General features: G+C 44.9%; 1 protein-coding gene across 6 annotated transcripts in view; it reads right to left on the bottom strand.

Annotated features, from left to right (window-relative positions):
* Positions 1 to 24,602, bottom strand: part of FRMD4B (FERM domain containing 4B) — a 130,341-nt gene that overhangs the window by 66,803 nt on the left and 38,936 nt on the right. The window contains exon 1 of one of the 6 annotated variants that reach the window (XM_005505602.4): positions 16,781 to 17,154. The exons of 4 other annotated variants lie outside the window; for them this stretch is intronic. In XM_005505602.4, the coding sequence (XP_005505659.1) occupies positions 16,781 to 16,942 (162 nt within the window). In that variant the 5' untranslated portion in view covers positions 16,943 to 17,154. Of the gene's footprint in view, positions 1 to 6,615; positions 6,760 to 16,780; positions 17,155 to 24,602 lie in introns of those variants that run through there. One more of the 6 variants, XM_021291761.2, reaches the window with a different exon arrangement.

The raw sequence follows: 24,602 nt of genomic DNA, 5'->3' as shown, positions 1-24,602 counted from the left end.
GCAGCTTTTCCAAAACAGGCCTTTAAAAAGAAAAAACCAGAGAAACAAACTTACTTCTTGGCTGCTTAAACCAATTCCCTGTGATATCCTGAGCCTGAATGTTTGTTTGGGAAAAAACACATATACAAAAACCACATACACAGGATATTTATGCTTTTTCTCTTCACAGAAGCATCCTCCCTATTCGAAGCTGGTTGTTACATGCAATATTTTTAGACATCCATGTGTGTCATCCAATTAGGAAAAAATAAGAAAAATAAAAAAAGTAAATAGACAGGGTGTAAACAGGAAACCTCAAAAAACACTTAAGCCAAAAAAAAAAGCTGACAGAATAACATATCTCCTTAAGCATAGCTTAGGAATGGGAAATCCTGAAGTGTTTGGGTCAGAAGTAAACCCAAATGTGTTGCACTCCCTCCAGACCAGATGTCACCTCCCAGAACTGGGCAAATTAGAGACATCACATGGCGTGGCTGGCCACGTCTGTTGCTGACTTCTATTTTTAAAGCCTTTTTTGTTTTAAGAAGATCTGGAGTCTCCACTACCAGGGAAAGCAAATAAAACCCCAAACCCTAACAACTCTGTGGCCAGAAAGGAGAGGATTATACATTAGCTGCACAATAGTTGAGACAAAACTGGGAACTGTTTCTACCATCGAAATGTTCACAGGTCTGTACACACATCCCAGGTGCTCTCACTTGGGATGTGTCATGATTTGGGGTTCAGCAGCCCATGTGCACACACTTCTGGCACGACTGTGTTGCACCAATGTGTAATTCCAACCTGCCCAGAGAAAGGATGGCTGTGCCAGGGTCCTGCATCCACATAAATACATGTCGCTGGAAGCTTTAAAACAAACCCCTTCCATCCAGCATAGCTCCACGTCTTTATTATTTTGAACCCCACAAACCACAAGGAATCTTTTGGAAATGGCAACCCTCTTCCTCCCAGGACAAACCCTTTCGCTCAGGTACTGGTGTTACTGGGCACCCAGAAGGGCTCTGCCTGGAAAACACCTTAGCATGACACGAGGGATTTGGTCCCAGCTGCAAAGAACTGCACACGTTATTGCAAGGGGCTCCTTGCAGGGTAACCATATGAAATTAAACTTCACTGACAGGTGAGTAAGCTCCAGAAGATATTTTATAGGAAGAAAAAGCTGCACTGATGCATCCAGTGATGAAAGAGAAAGGGAAACCATTTTCACTAAATGAATAACTGGCACACAAAGCCTTAAACCTGCAGTTTTAAAAGCACAAAATTGAGCTGTGGTGCATTATTAGAATATGGATTGTAAAAACTGTATCATTTATTCTTGAAACAGGCACATCACATAATCAGAACACCAAAGAAAGCCATATGGATAAAAAAAGCAAAAGAACAGAATTCCCACTCACAAGATACAGGCGGTCAGTTAGGAAATGCTGTCCCTTTGCCACACCGACCCAATGGCCACAAAGCCTGCGGCATGGGGGGGAGCCCAAAATCCTGCCCCATCCTGCTTTCAACCAGTGACTCAGGCAGCAGTGCTGCTTTGCAGGTGTAGGAGCCCAGAGAACCAGCTTTGCACTTAAAGAATTTCATCTCAGAATCCCTACCTGAGCTGCAGTTAACCAACTATAAAACATCGCCAGTAATTTCCTGTAAGGGTTCCCTCCACCCCCCCATTCTGTAACTCATAAGCCTGTAAGAGATTTCAAAGCTTCATATTGAAGCCCCTATACTGACTTCATATTTCATTGGCATTTAGGTGGGGGTTTTTCTTTAGTTCTGAAGGCATTTAGGATCAGCTCCTCAGCTGCCTTGGATCAGCATTGCTTCATTGACTTTGATACAACCAGGCAGCTTACGTCTGGCCCATAAACATGTATGGTTTGACAAAAACGTGAAACAAGACGCAATAATGTATTGCAATATTGAGCTTCTCTAAATAGACACATCTCAGGAAAATAAAAGCCTTTGCTTGTCCTTCTGGAAGGAAGGGGCCTGCATGCAGCTGGGGGGAAGAGGGAAAAAGTTATAGTGCTTGAAATGACCTCAGTTTTCTGGTGTGCCTGTTGGGAGAGAAATCCTCATCATGTTCCAGCACTCAGAGTTGCTCAAAGCTTTGAGGAATAAGCAGAAAAATAACAAACGGGAGTTTTATACCAGTATTTCTATGGGAACTTTTTAAAGGATCTGCACAGGTCTCAAAAAATACCTTGATGCACACTTGTCAGCCTGTGTGCAGCCCACGGGTCCTCCCTGACCCAGCATAGTTTCCCATCACTCAGTGTCCCACGGTGGGAGGCATGTGGTGGGGACACAGATGGGGGGTTGGAAGCACTCCACCCTCACAGAGGTGTAGATCTGGGGAAGGGCAACACACCCCCATCCCACTCTGCACCTCTCCATCACATCCTTTGCTAACAAGGGGTGCAGTGCAAGAGCCTCCAAGTGATGCCTCCTCTGCCTGGTCACCCTCCCCTCAAGGAAGTCTCCTGGGCTCACCAATACCTCCTGCTAAACAAAAAGGGCTGGCTCTGGGTCTGAAAACTCAGGTTTTCCCCCTCTGGTCTCTGCACACATCAGTCTGGGCAGCCAGTGAGCTGCCCACTACGGCATTGCAGCCTGTCTCATGCAGACACAATAAAATTGATGCGATCCCTTCAAAGGCGACAGCGGAGTTCCCACCAGATTTACAGGGATGGACCATGTCTCCAGACATATTGCCTCTCCTTCCTAATCTTCTTGTCATAAAGAAACCTTTGGCTGAAGTCCTGGCTCCAAAGTAGTCAATGAATTTTGCCATTAGCTTTAATAGGGCCAGGACTTTGCCTTAAAGAATTTGTTATCTTGTTATTAACCCCTACAGAGCCCAGTATATGCTTAACGTTAAATAGCCAGCAATGCACTGAAGTGGCTAGCTACATCTCTCACCCTTCATACTATGGCAAACCACCTTGCAGGACCCATCTCACCTCACCAAAATGACTCCAAGTACCACCCCTGTCCTTCCCAAAGGCTGCAGAGCCACCCTGGCTCTGCACAGTCTCTTCCCAACACTCATGGGCTATTTACTGTCCAGGGCCATTCCCCAACTCAGGGTGTTCCTGTACTTCTTGTCTCAGAAGCAGCCAGACAGGGACAGGCACTCGAAGACCACACTGAATACAACATTCACAAAGCTAGTGTCTTAAGATGAGACCGACTGGAGAAAACTCCAGCACAACCTGGTACAAATGGCCCTTTGATAATGCTTTCCATGGAAATGCTGGCTCTGCTGAAGTTTGGCAAAGAGTTAGAGATGAAAAATGCTGCTTGGAACTGGGGGCTGAGAGGCTCTGGGTTGCATGACACCTTACTAAAATAGCCCCATGAACTGAAGATATGATGAAAAAACTGGCTCCTGCAGAGCATCAACTGACTTTCATGTATCCCCACCAGCTGAGACAGTAAAAAAAAATCTGGCAAAGCAACAGCCCAAGAGCTTTCCCTCACTGCAGGCACTGAGGCCTTTCAGGGCTGAGTGCCAACACACTTTGCATGTAATTCTCCTTTTCCTTGTTTATTCTACTATTTCTCATTGCAGGGGGTGGCAAATCTAAGGGACTTTTTCACTTGTTTTATTGATGGTTTGCAGATTTGTACAGGACAACAGGTACAGCCTCTTGTGGTCATTAGAAAGATCCCACTCACTAGAGCAGGTTGTGGGGTTCTAAGTCTCCTCCTCCTCTCCTGAAATGCTCAAACGCAATGCTCAGAAATAATGGTGAGCAGACTGCAATTTGAAAAACAAAACCAAAAAAACCCCACACTAACAAACCACAAACGGCAGCGATAAATGAAAATACAGGGAACAAGTAAATTCAGTCTTCCTCAAAATAATAAATACACTATTCCAGCCAGGAGATAAACCCTTTGGCCGAGAGCAAAACATAAACAGGAGAGCTGCTGCTTCTTGGTCTCTACCAGGAGCATGCAATGTGAAAAACTAACCCCTCTACTCCCCAGAAGGAGATTTTGCCATGTGGCTCCCTTTCCTGATGCTACCAATGGCAGTTTCACCTGCTCGCTGCTGCTTCCTCCCACACAGCAGCACAGGGAGTGTTCACTCACTCCAACCTGTGCACCAGTGGGAGGATGAGGATGCTACAAGCTCACAGGTAACATTGGTTCCCATGGCACAAGCAGAGGGATGTAGAGCTGCAGAAGAGCTGTTGCCAGCTCTGCTGGCCCCATGCTTTTCAGCTGGCAAGCAGTATCCAGACAGCATCTCACCTCTCCTGACACTGTCAAAGGCCACAGGATCTTGCTGGCAGTGTTATCAGTAGATGCTGAGTCCATCTGACAGAGTGGGAGAGGTTAGCTATCTTTTTCAAGGAACAGCCCCCTCATTGCATCAGTATTCTACTGTTAAAGGCATCTTGTACTCGAAACCAAAATGTTTCTCAAAGGGGTTATGTCATTCCACAGGTGCTGATGTTACCATTCCTACCACTTTGCAACATATTTAAAATAACAGCAAGAAATGAACAGACAGGCAACTCTACAGCTAATTCTAAAACTCAGGAAAATTAATAGAAAACAATCACTGCAAAGCTGCAACAAATACCAAGTCAATTAAATACTTCATACAACATCTGCTTTCCTTGGCAGAACACAGCTAATAAATTAGTGTCTGGTGGAGACATGCTTATCAGCAACAGCACTGAGGCACTGCATTCAGGTCATTACTGCACACGAGCCCATGGTGATGTTTTGTTCCAGTGCAATCTCCTGGGAACTCACTAGGGGGAAGGCGGAGGGGGAAAATCCTATGGGATCAGAGTTTTTCTGATGCTACCCAACGGAGCAAACACTGTGTCAGTCCTGGCAAGGGCACTGCATGGGGACAGCAGCCCTTGAACAAGTGGTACCCACCATGGGGCAGGACAAGACATCTGCCCTCCCACAACTGTTCTGTTCTGACCTTCCCTTCTCAACCAGGAGGTTGGAGGCAAATCAGTTAAGCTCCTGCTTCTTTGCTTAAGTCTCTACAACACAAATCTCAGGAGATATTCTGTGCAAAGCTTCTGGTAACTTTTCCTGTGTTTTACCCCACTCCAGAAGCTGTCCCTGACCCACTTGAAACAAACTCAGTTTTCCCTGTTATGGGAATAGTAACAAAAGATTTAAAAAAATAAGTATATATCCTCTTGGCAAGGGATTTCCCAACCCCAGAGACCTGCATCCTTCCTTTGATGCCTCTTTGTCCCTCCCCAGTCCTGAAGCTCTCCCCCATCTCTTTGATGGCTTCTCACAGGCTGCTCATCTGTCCCTTCAACTGCACCTTTTGCTTCTCCACCACCTCCCTGCTTATCCTTGGGTTGGGATTTTGAGGGAAGGCACCTGGGGCTGCAGACAAACACAGAGCAAGCCATGACTAAATATCTGCCATCCTCTCCAGGCAGCATCACATCATCCAGGGGCATCTTTTATCTCTTCCTCCCCATGCCCCATTAGTGTCCTTACACCCAGCTCATCCCCCATCCAGTCCCCACGCTCCCCCCTGGACTTTTCCAGCCACTCTCATGCTTGGCAGCAGCCCCTCAGTAAACCCAGACACCAGCCTTGAACAGACATTAGGTAAGCAGACAACGAAAAATAATTTATTTGAAAAAGGTCTACACCACAAGTCCATCTGAATTGCCTTTAACTTCTGTAACTCCTTATAAAAAAAAAAAATGCAAAGAGCAAGCAAATAAACACAAAGCATGACATCCTAAGCTCTTTGGAAGAAGTCAAAATAGCGGGTCCTGGCTGCAAGGGGCACTGAGCAGCGTTTCTGGGGCGAGGAGCCAGCCTGCCCAGCCGCCAGCATCTTGCCAGGCAAGGGCGGGGGGTTGACTGGTTTGAACTGCTTCACGCTCCACTTTTAAAGCAAAACAAGCACTTTGGATCAAAAGCCCTTTTTTCAACAGCCGTTAACAAGCTCCATGTGCACTGCTGCATCTGCATCTCCAGTGCCAACCTCTTCATGAGCTTTTTTTTTTTTTTTTTGAGCAAGAGAGGTAGGGACCTTATTGATGAGACATTTAATAGTTACATGCTGAAAGGAGCTACTGTACCAAGCACTGACTGCCTTTTCTTTGGACTTATGAATCTGTTCTTTGTTTGGTTTAAATTATATCTCAGAGCAGCCTATAGGGTAATCTCTGAAGATATGTTTTCTCTCTGATCAGAAATTACAGACCTGCTCTCCATCTGCAGCAAAGTTACCAGAATCAAGCTTGGATTTAGCACTTTAGGGCAGCCAAGGCAGCACTTACAAAGGCAGGAAAAAGCAGCTGTAAATGCTGGAAGTAAACAAACAGCCCCTTATCTCCACAATGGAGTGCAAAAGATACAAAGAAATTTTTTATGGACTAATCTTTCAGGGCAAAAAAAAGAGCAAGAAAAAAAAAGGATTCAGCCTGCACTATCAAAGTACCCCAAAGTGAACTCACTTTGCTCCATGCTGCTTTCCAGCTGCCTGCTCTCCTGCACTCACAGCTCTGAGTCTGCATGATGTTTGAGGTGGGGCACAATGTAACAAGCACTAAACAACATTATCTGTCACTGCTAAGCATCAGAAATTAAAATACAGCCTCTTACCTCCAAGCCACACGCCCTGCTGACTCAAAAGTACTGTAGAAACTCAAGAAGCGCTCTGTACATGTACTAAGCCTTCACGTTTTCTGTACATTTGGGCTGTGAGAAGAAGGGAGACATGATCCCAGACTTCTTCCGTTGCCATATAATCTGAAGGAAGTGACCTTCGCATTTGTTGCTTTGATTACAGATTCAGAAACAAAAGCCCTTCCAGAGTGAGTCAGGACACATGAGAGGTTGAAACACAACTGTTAAAAATGGAGGCAAACTGGGAAAGCATTACAATTATTTTTATTTCCTTTGTAATATTAACCCTTTTATTATGAAACAAAAATCAAGTAAAAAAAAACGGTAGTTACTGACTAAAAGGCATAGCACAAGGTGCCAGCCCCAGGGCAGTGGGACACCTCACTGTGGGACCACAGGTCTCTGCCAACCCCTGTGGCACAGTAGTTGGCCAAGGACCCCCAGGGCAACAGCTCTGTGCTTGTTGGGAGCTGCCACCGGCCCCTCCGGCTCTTCCTCTCCACACATCCCCATCCAGGGGACAGAAGGAGCCTTTATGCTAAAACTTGGAACAGCACTAAAACTTCAAGAAGCCACCTCCACTTTCCAGCCCTGGGAGTTGGGGCTTCACCCTGCAGCAGCAATCTGTTGCCAATCTGCAGGTATGTGAGTAAATGAAGATGACCAGAGCTTGTCATCTCAACACACCCATCCTCATTTTGCACACTCACATCTCCACTGTTCCCTGCTGCAACAGGTACCCCACATACAGTGTTTCACTGCGTTTCCCCAACTTCTTTCCAAAGCGCACTTTGGGTCACTGCCACTGATGTGGGTGCATGTGAGGGAGGAAAAACCAGGAGTGCGGATGGAGTTTACGTCCTGGGCCACCAACCTGAACTTGTTCTGGGGCCAGGGTCAGTCTCCAGGAGTGCAGTTTGTAGCTGGTAGAGGTGCAGGAGTAAATCAGCCTGCTGCTCCCTTCTCAGGACTGCTTTCTGTGTGCAAAACATCAAGTTACACTGAAAGGACACCCAGCTCCTCTCCCTGATTTCTTCTGCCCTGGTGCATCAACCTGCAAGGCTTCAAACACCTCTGGGATTTGACACAGCAATGCTGTGTCAGGAGTAGCATAGGTTTCATGCTACAGTGCAAAATACTGAGGTGTCCTCCAAAAGCAACATCAGATGACTACATTACACTGCTTTCATCAAAACAAAAAAACCCAAACAAAAACAAGAAAAGCCCAAACACATACCAAACAGAAAACCAAAGACTATGCACCCAAATCCAGAAGGTTGTAACCTTGAGAGCTCCAGTCTCGCCTCCAGGAAGGTAAACAAGGGGCATAAAACTTCAAATTTACAATTACAGTTACTTCAAAATCTAAAATACAAGCCTATTCTACTTTCACAAACATAGCTAAGCATTATTAATCTCCTCTTATGTGACGCAAGTATGGATATACTAGCTTTTAAATCACACCACTGACTCTCAACCTCTGGCTTCACAATTTATGTTAGGAAGACTAATGCCAAAGGAACGCAGCCCAGGACCACAGCACCCAACGTGGGCTGGAAGATACAGGACAGGGAAAACCTCACAAAATGCTACCAGAGCAGCAAAGAGCTCTTGACATGCACCAAGACAATCTCACCTGGGATTGATAACAACCTCTTCCCTGTAGCTGGATGTTCTCCTTTGGTTATTTATGGTCCCAACTGAGCAGTCACTGCATAGAGAGGACAAACCAAGATGACTTTTCCACTCCAATTTTGTATAATCCATGGATCTATTTTAATAGAAAATTTAAGTTCAATTCCAGGAACAAACTAATTTACTTTTGTCAGAATGGGAAGCAAGAACCTCAGGATCAAACTTCTGAAAGCAACACCCTACCAGAGATACACCGCTCCCACTTCTGAGAAGTACCAAGCCCACTTGGTCCAGCTAAACTCCCCCAAACAGAAGGCTCTATGTACCAACTTCTGAGGCCAACAACAGGCTCCCTTAAGCTGCAGAGCACTCTGTAAGGCCAGAGCATTCCTGACGCCGCTGGGAAGAGAAGGGCTGCCTGATCAAAGTTGTTCTCCCTTTGCTTGGGGCTGCCTCCCTAAACCATCAGTCCGGCCACCTCCAGAAGACAACTCACCCCAGCTACCCCAGACACCTGGGATGCAGTGAGGTGCCAGAAATGTCTTGCCTTCCTTGTTTGATGCAGAGGAACTAGCTTTGATCAAATATCCACCTTTTAACTAGCTGCAGACAAAGTACGGTTTTGTGTGGGTTGTTTTTGTTTGATTTTTTTTTTTCCTCCTTCAAAGGTTACTTTATAAAAGCTAACATTCTTATAATCATGAGACTACAATAGCTCTCCACACAACACTCAGTATCACAGGTTTCATGAAAAACCCGTAAGCTGGCCCCACATCAGGCAGGAGGATACCAGATCAGGTCCAGCCAGCTGGTCCAGACTGTACCAGCAACCCGGGTAGCAGATGAGACAATTTAGGGAGAGTATTTCAGAGTAATAAACTTGCATTTGTCTCCAAAACACAGACTCCAAAGCACCAAAATAAGACAGAAAACAGACAGTGAGTCATTTTTCCTCAGAGAAATGACGTGAAGGTTACCTGGGTGGTGCCAACTTCTGCCCTGCTGGGATGACCACAGGGACAGAAATAGCTGAAGGAGGAACAACACAACTCCTTGGAGGATCCAGGGCTTCCAAACAAATACAGACCTGGCCTGTATAATTCATCTGTGCTCTCACCCACAGCTGATTTTTCTAAACCAGAAAAATCAGAGTTTACAAGTAATCCTGCACATCCATAAGAGGTTCCAGCAGTGAGAAGCAAGAGTTAAACAGGGGCAAGTCTCTACAACTCAGAGACCACCAGAAGAAGAGTTCCAGGCTAGGGTTTGGGGACGGCAGGACTGCGAGTCCTCACCAAAGGCTCTGTAACCACAGAGTGAATGCAGCACACCCCAGCCCCTCTGAATAAGGTGAACAGATACAGTGTGCTCAATATCAGAGAGGAATTACTCGCTCCTACTTTCACTATGGCTTAGCAAACACCAACTTACATGCCTGCCAAGCGCACCTGCCCAACCAGATTCCTGATGGGCTTCATCTACACTGACATACTTGCTCTCCAAAAACAACTGTGGCAACCAAGCACATCCAGCCTGGTGTCAGCCAGACAACTCTATACTCAGCACGATGGGGACCTTTTTGCCTAGGGCAGCAACCTTTCTGGAAAGACTTCTCATCTCTTAATTTTTTTCCTGTCCAGTTATAACCTCAGTTTTCCTTTCCTATTGCACTTCTGACTTTTTTTCTTTCCTAGCTGTTTGTTTCCCCACCTGTTTGTTTTCACACACTTCCTTGCAAGATTGTGCTCAGTTTGGCACTTTTGACATACACCTGATGGGGTCAGAATGTTTGTTTATTTATTCTCTGGTCTCTCCACTCTCTTTCCTTGCTTGCACAGCCAGTACTTCTTGTGCCATGCAATTCTTGCACTGCCCTCTCCTGTTCTTCCAGCTTCCTCGCTCCCGTCATCCAGCCTTTTGTCTTCCTTGCCCATGCACAAGCCAGCGACCTGCCTACACCAGACACCAACCAGTGTGACCTTCTCCACGCCATACACCATCTGCCCAGCCCACATCACCCTACCTAGAAACCACTGGCCCAACAACAGGTAAAACCAGGATGCTCAGAAAACAGCCCATAATTAGCAGTGGCCACACAGTGTAAGTGCCTTACTACAGTAACTTCCCCATCACCACCCCAGCTCTGCTGGCACCACACATTTGCACCCAGTGACAAGCAGGAAGAGGAACACTGGGGCACCCATTGCAGGGACAGCACCTCTTCTACATCAGCTGAAAAACCAACCACAGAAACATCAATCTTAAATCTAATGTTGCTTGGACTGTCAGTGATAGCTTTTAATGGCTCAACAACATCACCTCTAGGCTATTCTCAGCGTTTTGGTGACCCTTATTCTCCCCACATCTCCTTATTCAACATGCACATTGAAATGAATGACAGCCCAATTAGCAGGGAAAAGTGTACGTGTGTATTTGTGTGGGAGGGTATTTAAGCTAATATATTCCAGCACTGATAGCTTTATCCTCTTTGCAGTCTCTCAGAATGAACTGGCCTCCATCTGTAGAGAAGATTAGTAGAATTACTAATCACTAATTATGACTCAGAGGTTTTAAGAGCAATACAGACTGTGCAAGGGTGGCCTGATTTTCAGAAGATGAGGAGACAAAGATAGCACAGTGTTATTTTAAGCACATGGACAGTCCATCCAAGACTGCAAAGAACTGCAGTGACAGCACTAGCAAAAGGAGTGACAGAAAGCTAAACACTCATAAGGACAGGAAAAAAAGAAGTATGGAAAAACCAACATGTGCCTGAAACACTTTTAATTTGCCTTTTCATAAGCCTCTAGTCCAGTCAGAACAAGTTGGCCAGCCTCTCTGCACAAGACCAAAATGGAGATTTATCCAGGCAAGTTCATGCAGTGATACATTTGTACAGGAGCCTGGTTCTGAGAAGTGGCGCCAGCGACATTTGAAATCTAACATATTTTTTTAACTGTGTCAGATCGAAGAAAAAATATTTATACAGGCCAAGCGGTTAGTGAATAGAAGGCACTGTTTGAAACTGGCACCATAACACCCTGAAGGAAATGAGATGAAGTTCAGAGTCTGGTTGTGAAGTTTGTCTGCTAAGGAAGAGGGAGGAGCAGTACCAAAATCGTATTTTTGTTTGAATAAACTGTCTCAAACAGAAAACGTATCATGAACTCAAATGGAAATATGTCTGGCAGAGAGCTTTGGAAAGCTGATGCTGGAAGCACGTAAAGCCAAGTTTAAGCTGTTGGGATGTAGTGCCCATAGCTGGTCCTGTCCTCAGTTCTGCAGGAGTGTCTCCCAAAGCCCCAGCCCTGGGGAAACCTGTCATGTTCAGATGCAACAGGGGCTTCAAGCAGAACCAAAGTTCTGCAGGTGATGTATGAGCAGATCAGATCCCTTCAAAAAGAAAAACAGCTGGATGAAGGCAGTCAGAGCAAGTCTTTTCCAGAGCAACAGATAACCCCCGGTACCTAAGTTTGAATCTTTGAAGGGGCACATAGTCATCATCCTCCAAAAAGGTCTTCAGGCTTCCTTTGGAAAGCCCTGGGCTGTAAGGATGCCAGAGATGCTTCCTCTGAGCATCACTCCCAGAGGAAGGAAAGCTCTGCCCTGACAACACAGCACTCCCACTTCGTGCTCACCCTTGCTGTGCCAGCACACCACCCTTCATCATTGTGAAAAGGGAAAAAGGCTTCTGCAATTTGTCGTCAACATTTTTTATAAGGAAAAGTTTAGGTGTGGTAGCAGAGGAAACATGGTCCTCGCTATCCAAACCAACTACGTTAGCAGTGTAGGAAACAGAAGTCAGCCGCTTCCTCTCTCGCTCCTCCACCCCAAGTACATGAGACAGACACATGTATGAAGTTTATTTATCGTGCTTTATCAGCAAAATTTTTTCACTTCATACAGAGGAAGTGACCTTTCAAAGGTTAAAAAGCACTTTGTCTAAAAAACCCACGTGAATTCAATTTACACTTTTACACCAGAGATTTTTAGCCAAATTACCAGCGTAACTGATTACCTTAATCACAAAGATGCTCCCATACTTGGTTTTATGTCCAGCAGATATTAATCATCTGTCATTCTGCAGGGAGTTTGGGGACAGTTTGCCTTGTTTCTGTTTTCCCCTTTGGCATGAGCAGGCTGACTGACATGCACTTTAACCCTAACACTAAAGTATTCACTTCCCCAGTTTTTACCTTATGAAAAGTTAGTTGCATTATCAAATAGACTTTGATGCAATTTTCTTTTATTTTTTAATGCTTAAGGCATAGGGGCTAAAGAGGAATAACTGATGAGGGATGTCTAGGTGAAATTTTGTATTCATACCTCACGGGATGACAGGCACTAAAGTATGGTAGTGTTGACATCCTAATGAAAGTCAGGCCAGTGATAACACAAGTAACTGAACACAGGATGAGTGATCTTGAAAGTTTTTGGCTTTGCCACTGCTTATTAACCACATTTATATATTAATAAAAATTTCACTTTCTGTTTTACTGTTCTATAATTAGATTTAAGATAGGTGGCCTATAAAACCAGCATGGGAGAGCCCTGCCAAAAACTTTACTTTGGAAGAAGTGTCAGGACACCCAGAAGCACCACACTCTTCCACTGTACATTTTGGGGGATTCTGGGAAGACCCCACCAAAGCTCAGCTGGCAATCTGAAGCACTACATGCCAGTTTTCCACAACAAAACACAGCCCTGGCTCCTTTCCTTTGTAGAAAACGGGTACCCTTGCATGGAGACACCTATGCCAAATTCTCACCTAGTTTTTTTCCAAGCTGTAATAGCATTAGCTTGTATTGACTTGCTGTAGTTAAAAAGAAGATCTGTGCCAGCTCTTCCATCAGCTGTCTCTGCAAGTCTCTGGTTTTTCTAGGACAGGCTTTCAAATGCTTTCTGCCACAGACAAGACAATGTTCCCTGGCATACAACCCAAGCACGCAGAGAGGATAAATTCATATACTGTACAACCCTCTTCCCCTCACATGGGTTCAGAGGTTATTTCAGGGGGAAATGGGACACCCCATGAGCACTTTGGCTCTGAAACTCCTCCAGATGAATAGGCCTGTACAAATAGGACATCTCTCCTCCTTCGGCAGTAGAGGTGGATAATGGCAAGCACCCTGGAGCAGAGACCATCTTGGGAAAGTACCAGAGCTTGGTTTGCTAGGCTGGGGCTGAAGTCCCTACACTGGTGACCAAATAAAACAGCAGCCTGTAGCAAATATGCTAGAAACGCAAAGGCTAAAGAGGAGGTGACTGACAAAGGCTGTTTTGTTCTAGTTGGGTTTTTTAGGGGTTTCTTTGTACCTAAAGGTACTAAGACAGATAAAGGCTTTATGCTGGCAGAGCAGATTTCAGCCTCCCTGGCCAGACAGCTCTGCCTGTGTGACAACCTCTGCACCTGCTGACTTCAGAAGATGTAGGTGAGAACACTGTGTAGAAGCATGAGGGTGTTAGTGGCTTCTTTGTGCTGAGACTCAAAAAAACAAACAACAACATCAAGGAAAAAACAAACAAACAAACAAACAAAAAACCAACATACAAACCAACCAACCAAAACTAAACCACAACCTATCTAAAAAGTTACCAGCCCAGGGAGAAATCCTACTGGCTTTCATTTCACCACAATAATGTACTGATGATTAAAAACTGAAAACAACCACCCAAAAATAGCCACTGACACAACGAAGTGGCATGAACCACAAATATGGATCAAAGCAAACTGAAGCCTCCAGGGCTGACCAGCAGCTCAAGTGCCCATCACCTCACCCCTCCCTGTATGTCCCTTGCACGTACCTCAGTGACAAAGTTATGACTTGTCTCCTGATTTATTACACCATACACAGCCCAGGGAGTCCACACAGGGGGCAAAAGTGTAAGTTCAGTCAAGTAAGAATTTATATACAACCTGTGGTACTTTTCACACCTGGAATATTAATGTGAAGGAGCTACAGAAATATGAACATTCTTGAGGAAGCCAAGTTGGGAAAGGACCTGGTTAAGCACCTGTCCTGGTGCCAATATTAATAAGAACACAAGGCAAAAACATGCTTTCATCTGGTTGCACTAACTACAGGGCTTATTTTAGCAGGAGCTTAAACAGCATCTCTACTAGGTAGGAAAGTGGTATTATATCCATTTTATAGACAAAACAGGTACAGAGAAGGAAAACAATTTTGCTCAAGAAAATGCAGGATGTATGGTAATGACACAACGCATCTCACATCCAAGATTAGAGCTTAGTCCTATAGACACTGTAACATCGACCTTCACATAGAAACAATCCCATGGAGAGCTCTGCACTGTGCATTTTGCTCCTGTATTGCTCTACCAAGCCCCAGGTGAACAAGCATAACAGTGCAGCTCAGAGTATTACACATCTCTGTATGCAGAGGTCATGCAGCTGCTCTCTCTAGATGTTCCCATAGCTTGAAGTGTTTAAAACAAAATGGAAAAGTCATATTTGATTTGACCTCTTACAGGGCTCCAACATCCAAACAGACCAGTGATGTTTAATCCTGTGTGCTCAGCCCTGCACCCACCAGACTCAGCAGGGATACTGTCAGTGGTTTCAGCAGCAAAGAGCCCAGCCTTCAGCACAAAAAGCAACACTTTATGTAAGCCAAGGAAGAGCTGCAGGGCATTCGTTAAACCACCTCTCTTTTATACACCCCAAATTACCACTAGGAAATTCCTGATGTTAAAATGTGAGAGTTGCCTGATTCCATCTCCCAGGGATGACCCTTAGAACTGCAAGATTGGAGCAACAGGTCACTGTGCATCCCCAGCACTCTGGCTGTGCTCTCCTCATGGCTGTGACAGGCTGTGGGCAGATGGGAGTGGGAAAGGGACACACTCTGTTCCCCCTCTGGTTTAAGGACCACCTGGAAGGATGACAGAAGGACCAGTCTTCTCTTTTTACCAATTTTCACACCCCAGTTTAGGACACAGGCAAAAGTCAGTGATGCTTTCATAAAGGTGACAGATTAATGCACCAACAGCCACTAAAACATGGTAAGTTTGAGCAGAGGTACAGCCACACTTTGTTTTAAAAAAACAAAAACACCCTCTCTTCACTTTGAGCCAACCATTGGAGAACTGCAGCTGAACAGGCTGAATACAGATGTTGTCAGAGCTGGTCCTTACTGAGCCATTATTCTAGCCCTGGAGGGCTAGGATTTGATTCCATGGGGACACAGCAAGGAGCAAAGGCAGTCTGAGCTCCACACTCTTTACATGAGTGGACTGCAAAAATAACATACACATAATACAGGTGTAGCTGGACTTTATTTATAGAGAAATAAGGGAGCCAAAGCTGCATCCCACATTTCTTCAGATCAGTAAAGGTGGGCAAATGGGGAGCAATGATGCCTGTACCCCCCGCATTCCCTCACTACACATGATCTGTGTTCCTCAAGTGACACGTCACATATCAAAGTGTTTACATCCATCATCTGTGCAAGATGCCAAGATGCATTCAAGCACTTGGTAGCACTGTCACCATAAAACTGTTCTGTCACTCCTAGGCATACTTTAAAGCTAAATAGCAACAGATCCTTTTGGGATTAAATAGACACAGATGTCCTTTTAGCATGACTTTCCCATGGAAGTTACATCCTGATGGGTCTGCAAAGCTGTTTGTTATGAGCTCTGTTATTCTCTGTATTGCAACACACCAAGGAGAGGGGAGAAGCAGCTTTGAAATACAATAGCACAATGTAGCAAACACATTCACTGAGACTGTAACCAGGCACAAATCATAAGTTTACACGTGAGACAAAAATACAGACACACAAAAATAAATAACCGCCAGCAAAAACAGACTCCAAAAAGAGTGACACCACCCTAAATGCAGCTGGGCACCACAGTTACTGCAAGTAAGGTGCTGTATTTTTTGCCTGCAGGAAGAACCACCTCCCAATACTTGTTTCAGGACTCATTGCAGTCCCCCCCAAATAACAAATCCTTTGCAATGCAAAGTATTATCACATTACAATCTTCCACTATTTAATGGCACAAACGGCAGAAAAAGCTACAGCCGGTCTCTCCCGCAGCAGCATAGTGCTCTGGGTGCCTGATGGCAGCACAGGCTGAGAGCTGAGCTCTGTCTCCCAGATCCCAAGCACAAGGATGGTGACAGCAGTGAAATGGGCTCTGAGGGGCTGTGATACAGGGCAGTCATCTGCCAAAACACTTCTAGATAAACTGGCTAATAAAACACATTTAACATAGAAAATACCTCTCCCAACCCCCAAATTTAAGGCACACAGCACTGGCTGTTTGAAGGCAATGTTGGACACCAGCTCAGACCCTGATTATAAACCTGCCAAATATCTTTGCAGCACAGCTGAGTGGTGGCTCTGGCTCGATGTTCCTCACCTGGGGTGTCTGCACTTAGGAATCAGCCAGGTGACTGAGCACATGTCCATCAGGTGGCACAATGCCTTTTTTTTTTTTTCTTAAACAAAAGCTGGAGTGATAACTGGGGGGTTTTTACCTGGTAGACGTCCCGGAGGCCACACCACGCTCGCAGGGCTTGCCGGCATGCCCGCAGCCGGGCAGCGTACCATCTCCTCAGCGCTGCCACCGTCACCGTCCAGACGAAGCGGCTCCCGCTGAAGAGCAGATCCTCCACCCCGCACATGAACACCGAAGCCATGAGCTGCTCCACCAGCAAAACAAACTCCCCGTCCCTGCTGGCTGCTGCTGCCTCTCGCTCTCCTGTTCAAACGCCTGGCATTACGCAGCCTGGCTTTATACGGCAGGCGGAGGCCAGGGGTGTTGCACAGAGCCAGGGTCAAGCCTTAAAACAAACTCCTCTTTCACAGCGTTTCCTGGGCAGATTCCCAGGCGTGCCCCGGCGCCTGAAGCAGAGCCAGCGGCTGCACTAGCTCAGCCCCACCAGCAGCTCACACAGCAACCTTGTCCTTCTTAACAGCTTACAGAAATCTCTGTTAAGCTCCAGTAGCTACCACTATATTTTCTAATTAAATTTTAACCCGTTTGCCATGTGCCCTGACAAACACCCCATTTAGACACTGCAGGAAAAGAAGGAAACCACTTGAGAGCATTAATCGCCGACGCTCTTCAGTACACTGGGCAGGCACTTCGCACAGCTCCTGCCTAATGCCCGGTGCTATCTGCCTCCGACACCTCCTTATCTGCTGTGCAAGAAACAAAGCTGTCATCGTTTTCTCCTGGCTGAACCCGTGCTCAAATCATACACTAGAAATCTTATTTTAAAAAAGCACCTGTGGGAACCAGCAATTGGAAGTAAAAAATAAAAGATCAGAATAGCTCCTGTAGAAATAGATGGACTAACTTCTCTTCCAGCTCAGATTGTGACAGATGCCCACAGCACAGAGCAACCTCCCTGCTCCACATCTCCCGCCGGCTGTTGCATCTACCAGTTAAATGCTGAACACCTGCTAAAGAGATGATTTTGCTACACTCTTGAACGTAACTCCATTAATGCAGTACTTGCTGCATGAGAAACAAAGCTGCCTGTGCTAGCTGAGTTCTTCACAAACAGCCCACAGCAAATAAACACTGACATAATAGCCCACAGGAGATTCCAGCCCTGCCTCAATAGTCAGTACAAAATTAAGCAGCACCTTGCCCTTCTAGGGATTAAACTGTTAATGCCAGCAAGCTGCACCTTTCATTTGTGAGCTCTTTCCTATTAAAAGCTAATGGAGAATGGGGAGTCAAAGGGCAATTAAATCTTTCTAAGACCTCTCAGAGGGTTTGACATTTCCTAAGCTTATTTGGGACAGAAGCTACAGGGGGTCCCACATGCCACCATCCACACCTTGCTGAAGAAACTACTCGAAGTTTACAAACAAACAAGAGACCAACCTCTCCATAAAAGTAATCTCTTGTTCAACGAAGTGAATGAGCAGGGGGCAGGAACATTTTGCACAAAGGCTGCATGGGAGAGGTAAATCCCAGGGTGTTGACGGTATTGCTTCTCCAAAGGCACCAACTGCAAACAGCCTCTACAACAGAGTCATTGCAGCCCTGTCCCAAATGCTGTTCATAGAAAGAAGACATTCTGCATGCTCACAGTACAGTGAAAATATTCACTAAGCTTATTTTATTCCCCATTAATCAGCCTTCTTCCTATTGCAATTCTATTCTCATGCATTCGACTCCTGTGTCATATTTGGGGTGATGTAATTCTGTAGACAGATGACTGCATATTTCAGGCAGGCTTTGAACCTGTATGTTTCCAAGAATCACACTTTTTCCTTTTATACATAGAAAAAGCAAGGGTGGCTCTGTTCCTCATGGTGCCATTATCAATTGGCTGTGCAGACGCCGGGGAGCTTAAATATCTCTAAGTCTTGCTTTCACAAGAGGAAAACAACAACAACAACTGTATTTCAAATATTATTAGAAGCTGCTAAAGTGAGCTGGTGCAGAGAGACGTACAGCTTGTTATAACAAGAGGCAAGTAAAGACTCAGGGTCTGCATTGAAATCCAGCATGCATATATCCACCCTGTGAGTTTTATCACCCCTTTGAATGCTGTCTTAAAGCCTGTAGCCACAAGGAAGTCTTCCATCTCCTCCTCCAATGTTGCCCATCATCACCGTTCTGCGTTTAGAGAACTTTATTGTCAGCATGAATGTAAGAAAGGGAAAAACTTTTCATCTTTCACTGGAGTGGCAGTGGCAAATATCTAGAGAGAGTTATTCCAATGACCTAAGCCCATACCAGTGCCAGGCTTGGCAGTGGGTAATTGCCATTCTTTCAGATAATGCTGCTTCAGAGAAGAACAGCCAGGAAAATCTCTAATAGCATCTGTTCATTATGGTCAAGTCATACCCAAATTTAAATACTGAAAGATAAAAAAAGAAAATCTAATTTTCCAAGTTCCATTTCTAAAAGAAAAGAAGTTCTGTAATTAAAGAAACTGTGCAGGGAACAGCCCCATCCCATGCCAGGAAAATCCAACCAACCTACTATGAAAAGTTCAAATGCTTCTGCTTTGTGTCTGCTGTCCTCAGCACCTTTGTTTCCCTATCACCTTATTAGAGTGAAAAATTAGAAGAGAAAATCCTCATCCTTAACACTGCACAAGAGATTTTAAAGCTGGTCCATTATTCGTAGTACCTTTAAGTTGAACTTACATGTTCAGCACTGTTACTCTTCATGCTTTAAAAGTTACTGTGTGCCTGAGTGGTGGCCTCAGGTGACTCCATCTCAGCAAGCAGAGCCATAGGTGCTCAGGCCCTCCTTCAGCTCTCCCAACCACTTTACCCATCAATACTTGCACTACCTTGTGCAGGCTTCATACTCTTATAGTAAAGTTATAGCTCCACATGTAGGCTAGAGCAAGGCAAGAACCTATTCCCAACTCTTATTTATGGTACAAGGACTTCAAGTCCAGTCTCGTAAATAAAAGCTTCACACACATCTTGTCATTCCTTCTGCAGACAAAGTAGGTAATAAAAGAAGTAAGCAGCAAGTGCCATCTGGACTTCACCTTCCCAAGCTGACCCAAGAACATGAGGCACTGGTCACACCGTGGTGCACTGTCCTTTCAACCTGGGGAACAGCATTGAACACTCACGAAACAAAAAAAGAGTAAAGAAAGCTTATGAAGCAAAAAGCAGCTAAAAGCAATTTAGAATAATTTTGGTGTTTCATTAATAATATGCAGCCAGTGATTTACCCATTCAAACTGATCTCAGTTTTTATTGACTTCCACTTTTAGAACCTGATTCCAAATGGGTTAATTGGAAATACCTAAATAATATGCAGGGCTCCTTAGAGTAAGAACAGAGATGACAGAAAATTCAGCAAGGGAAAGCCAGTAGGATACTCAGATGGCTTGCCATGGCTGTAGAGTATCTAGATCTCTATTGTACAAGGAAGAAGGGAAGACAGATATCTTGGGAGATGTCTTTGTAGATGTATGTTCCACTTTCAGGCAAGATGAGAGACAACTGTTGCAAATCTAGTTGATGTACAGTCATATGAACAACAGGACATTCATTTCTGATAAGAAATAAGCCTACAGAACAGGAATCTAAGGGGAACATCAGTTAAAAAGAAGACAGAAAACTTGGTGTGGCAGATTCATGCTTTTCCTTACATTATTGATTGTAGTTCCAGAATAATGAGTCTTAAAAGAGAACAAAGGTTTGCTACCAGCATAACAGGAAAAGATGATCCTAAGTGGATTCTCAGGCTTTCTTGCATGTTACCTTCTGTGCCAAAATGAATGGAACAAGGCTTAGCCAAATTGCTGCTTTTCCAAGTAGCTTGTATGAAGTTCACATGAATAGAGAATTCATCTGCCTGTGAGACCACAGGACAAGAGCATCAATCTTTCCTTATATCTACAAAGCGGTATTGCTTCTAGGTACAACTTTTGATTAGACATATAGGAAAAAGGACACACACACAAAGACCCTAGCTGCAAGCAATGAAATCAAAGTGATCAGAGGATCACTTTTGGTCTATGAACCTTCAACAGTAAAAAGTAAGATATTGTACAGATGCACAAAATGCCTAATTATATCAGCTAGCAGATGTCTGCCCTAGCTGGTGCTTTAAAACACACTTTAATCCCTAATTTGTCACATAGCTGCAACCAATATCCATAGTATTCTATAGTAATAGAGTAAATAGTAAAGTTCAGCAACGATAAAAACCAAACAAAAACAAAACCCAAGATGGTCCACAGGAGGTTATGAGAAATGGTTCTGTTCCATGGCACACACCATTATTTTAAAATCTTGCTGTTACCTTAACTACCAGGGTTCAAACCCTCAAGCCCTGATACCCTGGGCTGGTCTCAAGGCAATGCTCAGCATCACTGAGGTCCATGCTAGGACCCCAAGGGTTGTGGTACCACTTGTCCACTGAATTCCCGCAGAAAACCAGCTACAGTCCCAACTCATGCTGCTGCACCCAGACATTCCTCCTTTCTGCACACATCTGTGTGCAGATTTTTGAAATCTTCCCATTTTGCTCCATTTAAAAGTTGTATGATCATGCATTGTTAGCTTGTAGAAATACATTTTCAAAAATGCCCAGAAGTGCTGATTTATAGAGGTTTTCATGAGCATGAACAACAGGATTACTTAGGAAATAAAACTTTCTCAGACAATGCTGAAGCTGCATATCCCTATCACCTTTATTTAAAATTCCCATCATGAAACAAGCCTGTCAAGCTGTGAACATTAATACAATTAACCCTGAATAAAGATGAAGTGACTTCTCAAAAATAATTCTTGCAACACTCTGGCCCTTAATTACCAATTTAATAAAGATAAAGTGAAATATGGTCATCGGTCACCCTCTCCTTGATGTTTTAACCTCTCAGTACATAAGATGCTTAAAAAGCAGCACGACTACATAGGATAAATCTGTAATCCAGCCTGCCCTGATCAAGAGCTTTTGAAGCAACATTCAACTTCTGGTAAAAGGTGTTTGCAAACCAATTTTGTTTTTCAATAATCTCAAAGAGCCAACAAACAAACAACCTGACACACCCAAAATATCCCTAACCTACTTCAATCCTTTATATTGGCATGAATTTTGAGGACCTCTCATAAGTCTACAGTTCCAGAAACATTTGTCTACCATTCATGTTACCGAACTTTAATTTAGAAAGCAAATAAAATCTGCATGAAAGGCCCATGCCACCCTTCATTAAGGCTAATAACAGCATCTGATGCAGGTATTTGGACACACACCTCATCCCCCACCCCAGGTGCTGCACCAGGAATTTCGATTCCCAGCTTTTGCCCACCAACCTGCCCCAAAGTCAAGTGAAGGATGCAGCTGAAAACCACAACTACACCCCAAACAATCCACTGCAGCAGAGGGAGGCTTTGGTACCCAGTGCTCTTCTCTCTGGATGAGGCATAACCTCTAATAAGCTCCTTTTACAGCAGCTTTACCTACTTCTACATGAGGTGCTGCCTTTTTCCCTCTTCTCAGCTTCAGCTGTACACATATTGCTCTGCACTAATGATATAAACATAACACCATGACAAATAAATACATTTTTGAATATGAACTGCCACTGTGCCAGAAACATGAATTTCCTGTAGTCTGTATCTCATAGTAAGCTAATTTGCACTTCACATCAGAAATGAAGTGCCACTGCCTTTTAACTTTGTACATGATTAAACAGTTTTCAGTCTGATTCTTCAAACAACAAACTTTCATACCCGCTATACCTAGACCTGCAAAATCAGGTCAGGTTCAAAACAAGTAGCATATGCTCCAGTTTCACAAGTCATCTCTCATTACCATGCTATTGCCATCAGTACTTGTCACCCAGTTTTTGCAACACAAAACTAACTCCTCCAGTACCTTATAGCCAGTGTATCAGGGCTACAATTTGGCAAAGCTCTGGTAACCTCAGTTAAAGTGTATGGACCTTGTGTCCAAGAAGTCTACGTGCAATTTGGCATCAGTGTGCACAACTTCTAATGCATATTGCTATTTAACGTTTACCTATATACAAATTAAATTTGTACACACTTATTTCTCAGTCAATAGAAGTGTATAGCATTATAAAGGCAGTTTGCACAGAGGAGATACATAACAAGGGGAAGCAACACCCCAGACTTCTGGGGAAAGAATGATGAAAATCCACGGGAAAAAAATTTGATCTCCATCTGAAAGAGGATTTGTTTCTATCACACACATGAAGCCTGTGAATGCTTTCAGACAGACTGATCTTTGTGCCCTTTCTTGGCAGGGCAGGTTGACAGCAAGCTGAGCAGGCTGGGAACAAGCAGGAAGGTTGACATCTACCCAGTCACCAGCAGCACTGCCTGCAGCTCTCCAGGCACAGAGACCTGCCCCAGGGACCCCGTACAGCAGGTCAGGATGTCTGTGGGGTCGGTGGAACACTGCCTTTCCCAGTCCAGGATGGGGCAGGAGCCTGGAGAGTCATCTTCCTCTTCTCCGCATGGCGGGAAGGGCTTCCTTCTCAGGGAAAGTTTAATTAGGAGGGGAAAGTCACCACTGGTGACATGGGAAATCATCCTGCACTTGGTGCTACTCCCAAGTCACATCTGGAGGAAACAGGAGAGCAAATGAGCACAGGGTGGAAACCTGGGGCATCCTCAGAGCTGCAGAGAAGTGACACAACCACCACCACTGCCGCATTCCCCGCTGAGGGCTTCACCCAGAGCCACAGGGTGACCAGGCCATGGTGGTGCTGCTGAAGGAAATAATTCATCCTGCACCAGCCCAGGCCCCTGCAAGAGGGAGACACCCCCAACCTCCATATTTGCCAGGGGGACCTGTGGGAAGTGATGGGACAAAGGAGAAGCCGTGACTGCCTTTGGATATTGTGGCAGGAGGAGCTATTTCCCTACAAGCTACTGATTTTGCCTTTCTAATATTCAGCCCTGTAGCCTCTTGCTCACACACAGACTGTGCTTGTGGCTCCTCTCCCAACAACCAGGCCACAGAGATGCTGCCTAAGCCTGAAAAGAGACAAGGAGCCTCTACAGAAGAGGTGTTGAGACCCTGTGGAACAAAAGGACAAACAACTGTCACACACCACAAAAAAAAGTTATAGGAAGGGACAAACCCATATTTTCCCTCTATGACTGCAGTTTCAGTGGTCTCACACCTCTACCTCCCCTGAACAGGCAGGGGAGCAACAAAGTGCACTAAATACCTTTAGCATTGTAGTTTTGGTGTTAAAATCTTAAGAGTTTTGGTGCACTGACACACCTTTCTGACTAAATTTCCACCTCACATGTCCAAATATTCAGGTGGGTCATCACAGTCCCCTTCACCTCCCACCTAGACCTGATACAGCATATTCCCAGCAGCTGAGAGCAACACCACACACTTCTCTGGCATTTGCATTTTAGTAATCAATGTCACTCTTCCCATCCATCACCTCACTGAAGCTCTGAAATGCTTCAGGGTCTTATCAGAGGAGCGGCAGGTTCAAAGCCTGCTCCTCTGAACCAGTGGCTGGTGCAACACCTTGTTCCTCCAACCAAGGCGATGGAGTTCCAGGCAGGGCAACACATCCAGCCCCACCAGTTTGTCCTGTGCTTCTCATAGCTCCAGCAGCAGCAGGAGAGTTTCTTCCACAGCTTTGCTGACCAGTCACTGGGACAGGCACTGCACTCCATGACAAGTACCAAACCTGCTCAGCTTCCCTCAGGCACCAGCCTGCAATGGGTGCTGGCATCACCCCACAGCTGTTGCAGCCAAATATGGGGCAGCAACTCCTGCATTTTGAGTTGTCAAGGAGTATTAAACAGAGCCTAAGAAGTCAGGTAATTACTTTTGGATGAAGTATTTCATGGTAGATATAAATA

This window comes from Columba livia, chromosome 10 (assembly GCF_036013475.1).
Source record: "Columba livia isolate bColLiv1 breed racing homer chromosome 10, bColLiv1.pat.W.v2, whole genome shotgun sequence".
Taxonomy (NCBI): domain Eukaryota; kingdom Metazoa; phylum Chordata; class Aves; order Columbiformes; family Columbidae; genus Columba; species Columba livia.
This window is presented reverse-complemented; position numbering and strand designations above follow the sequence as displayed.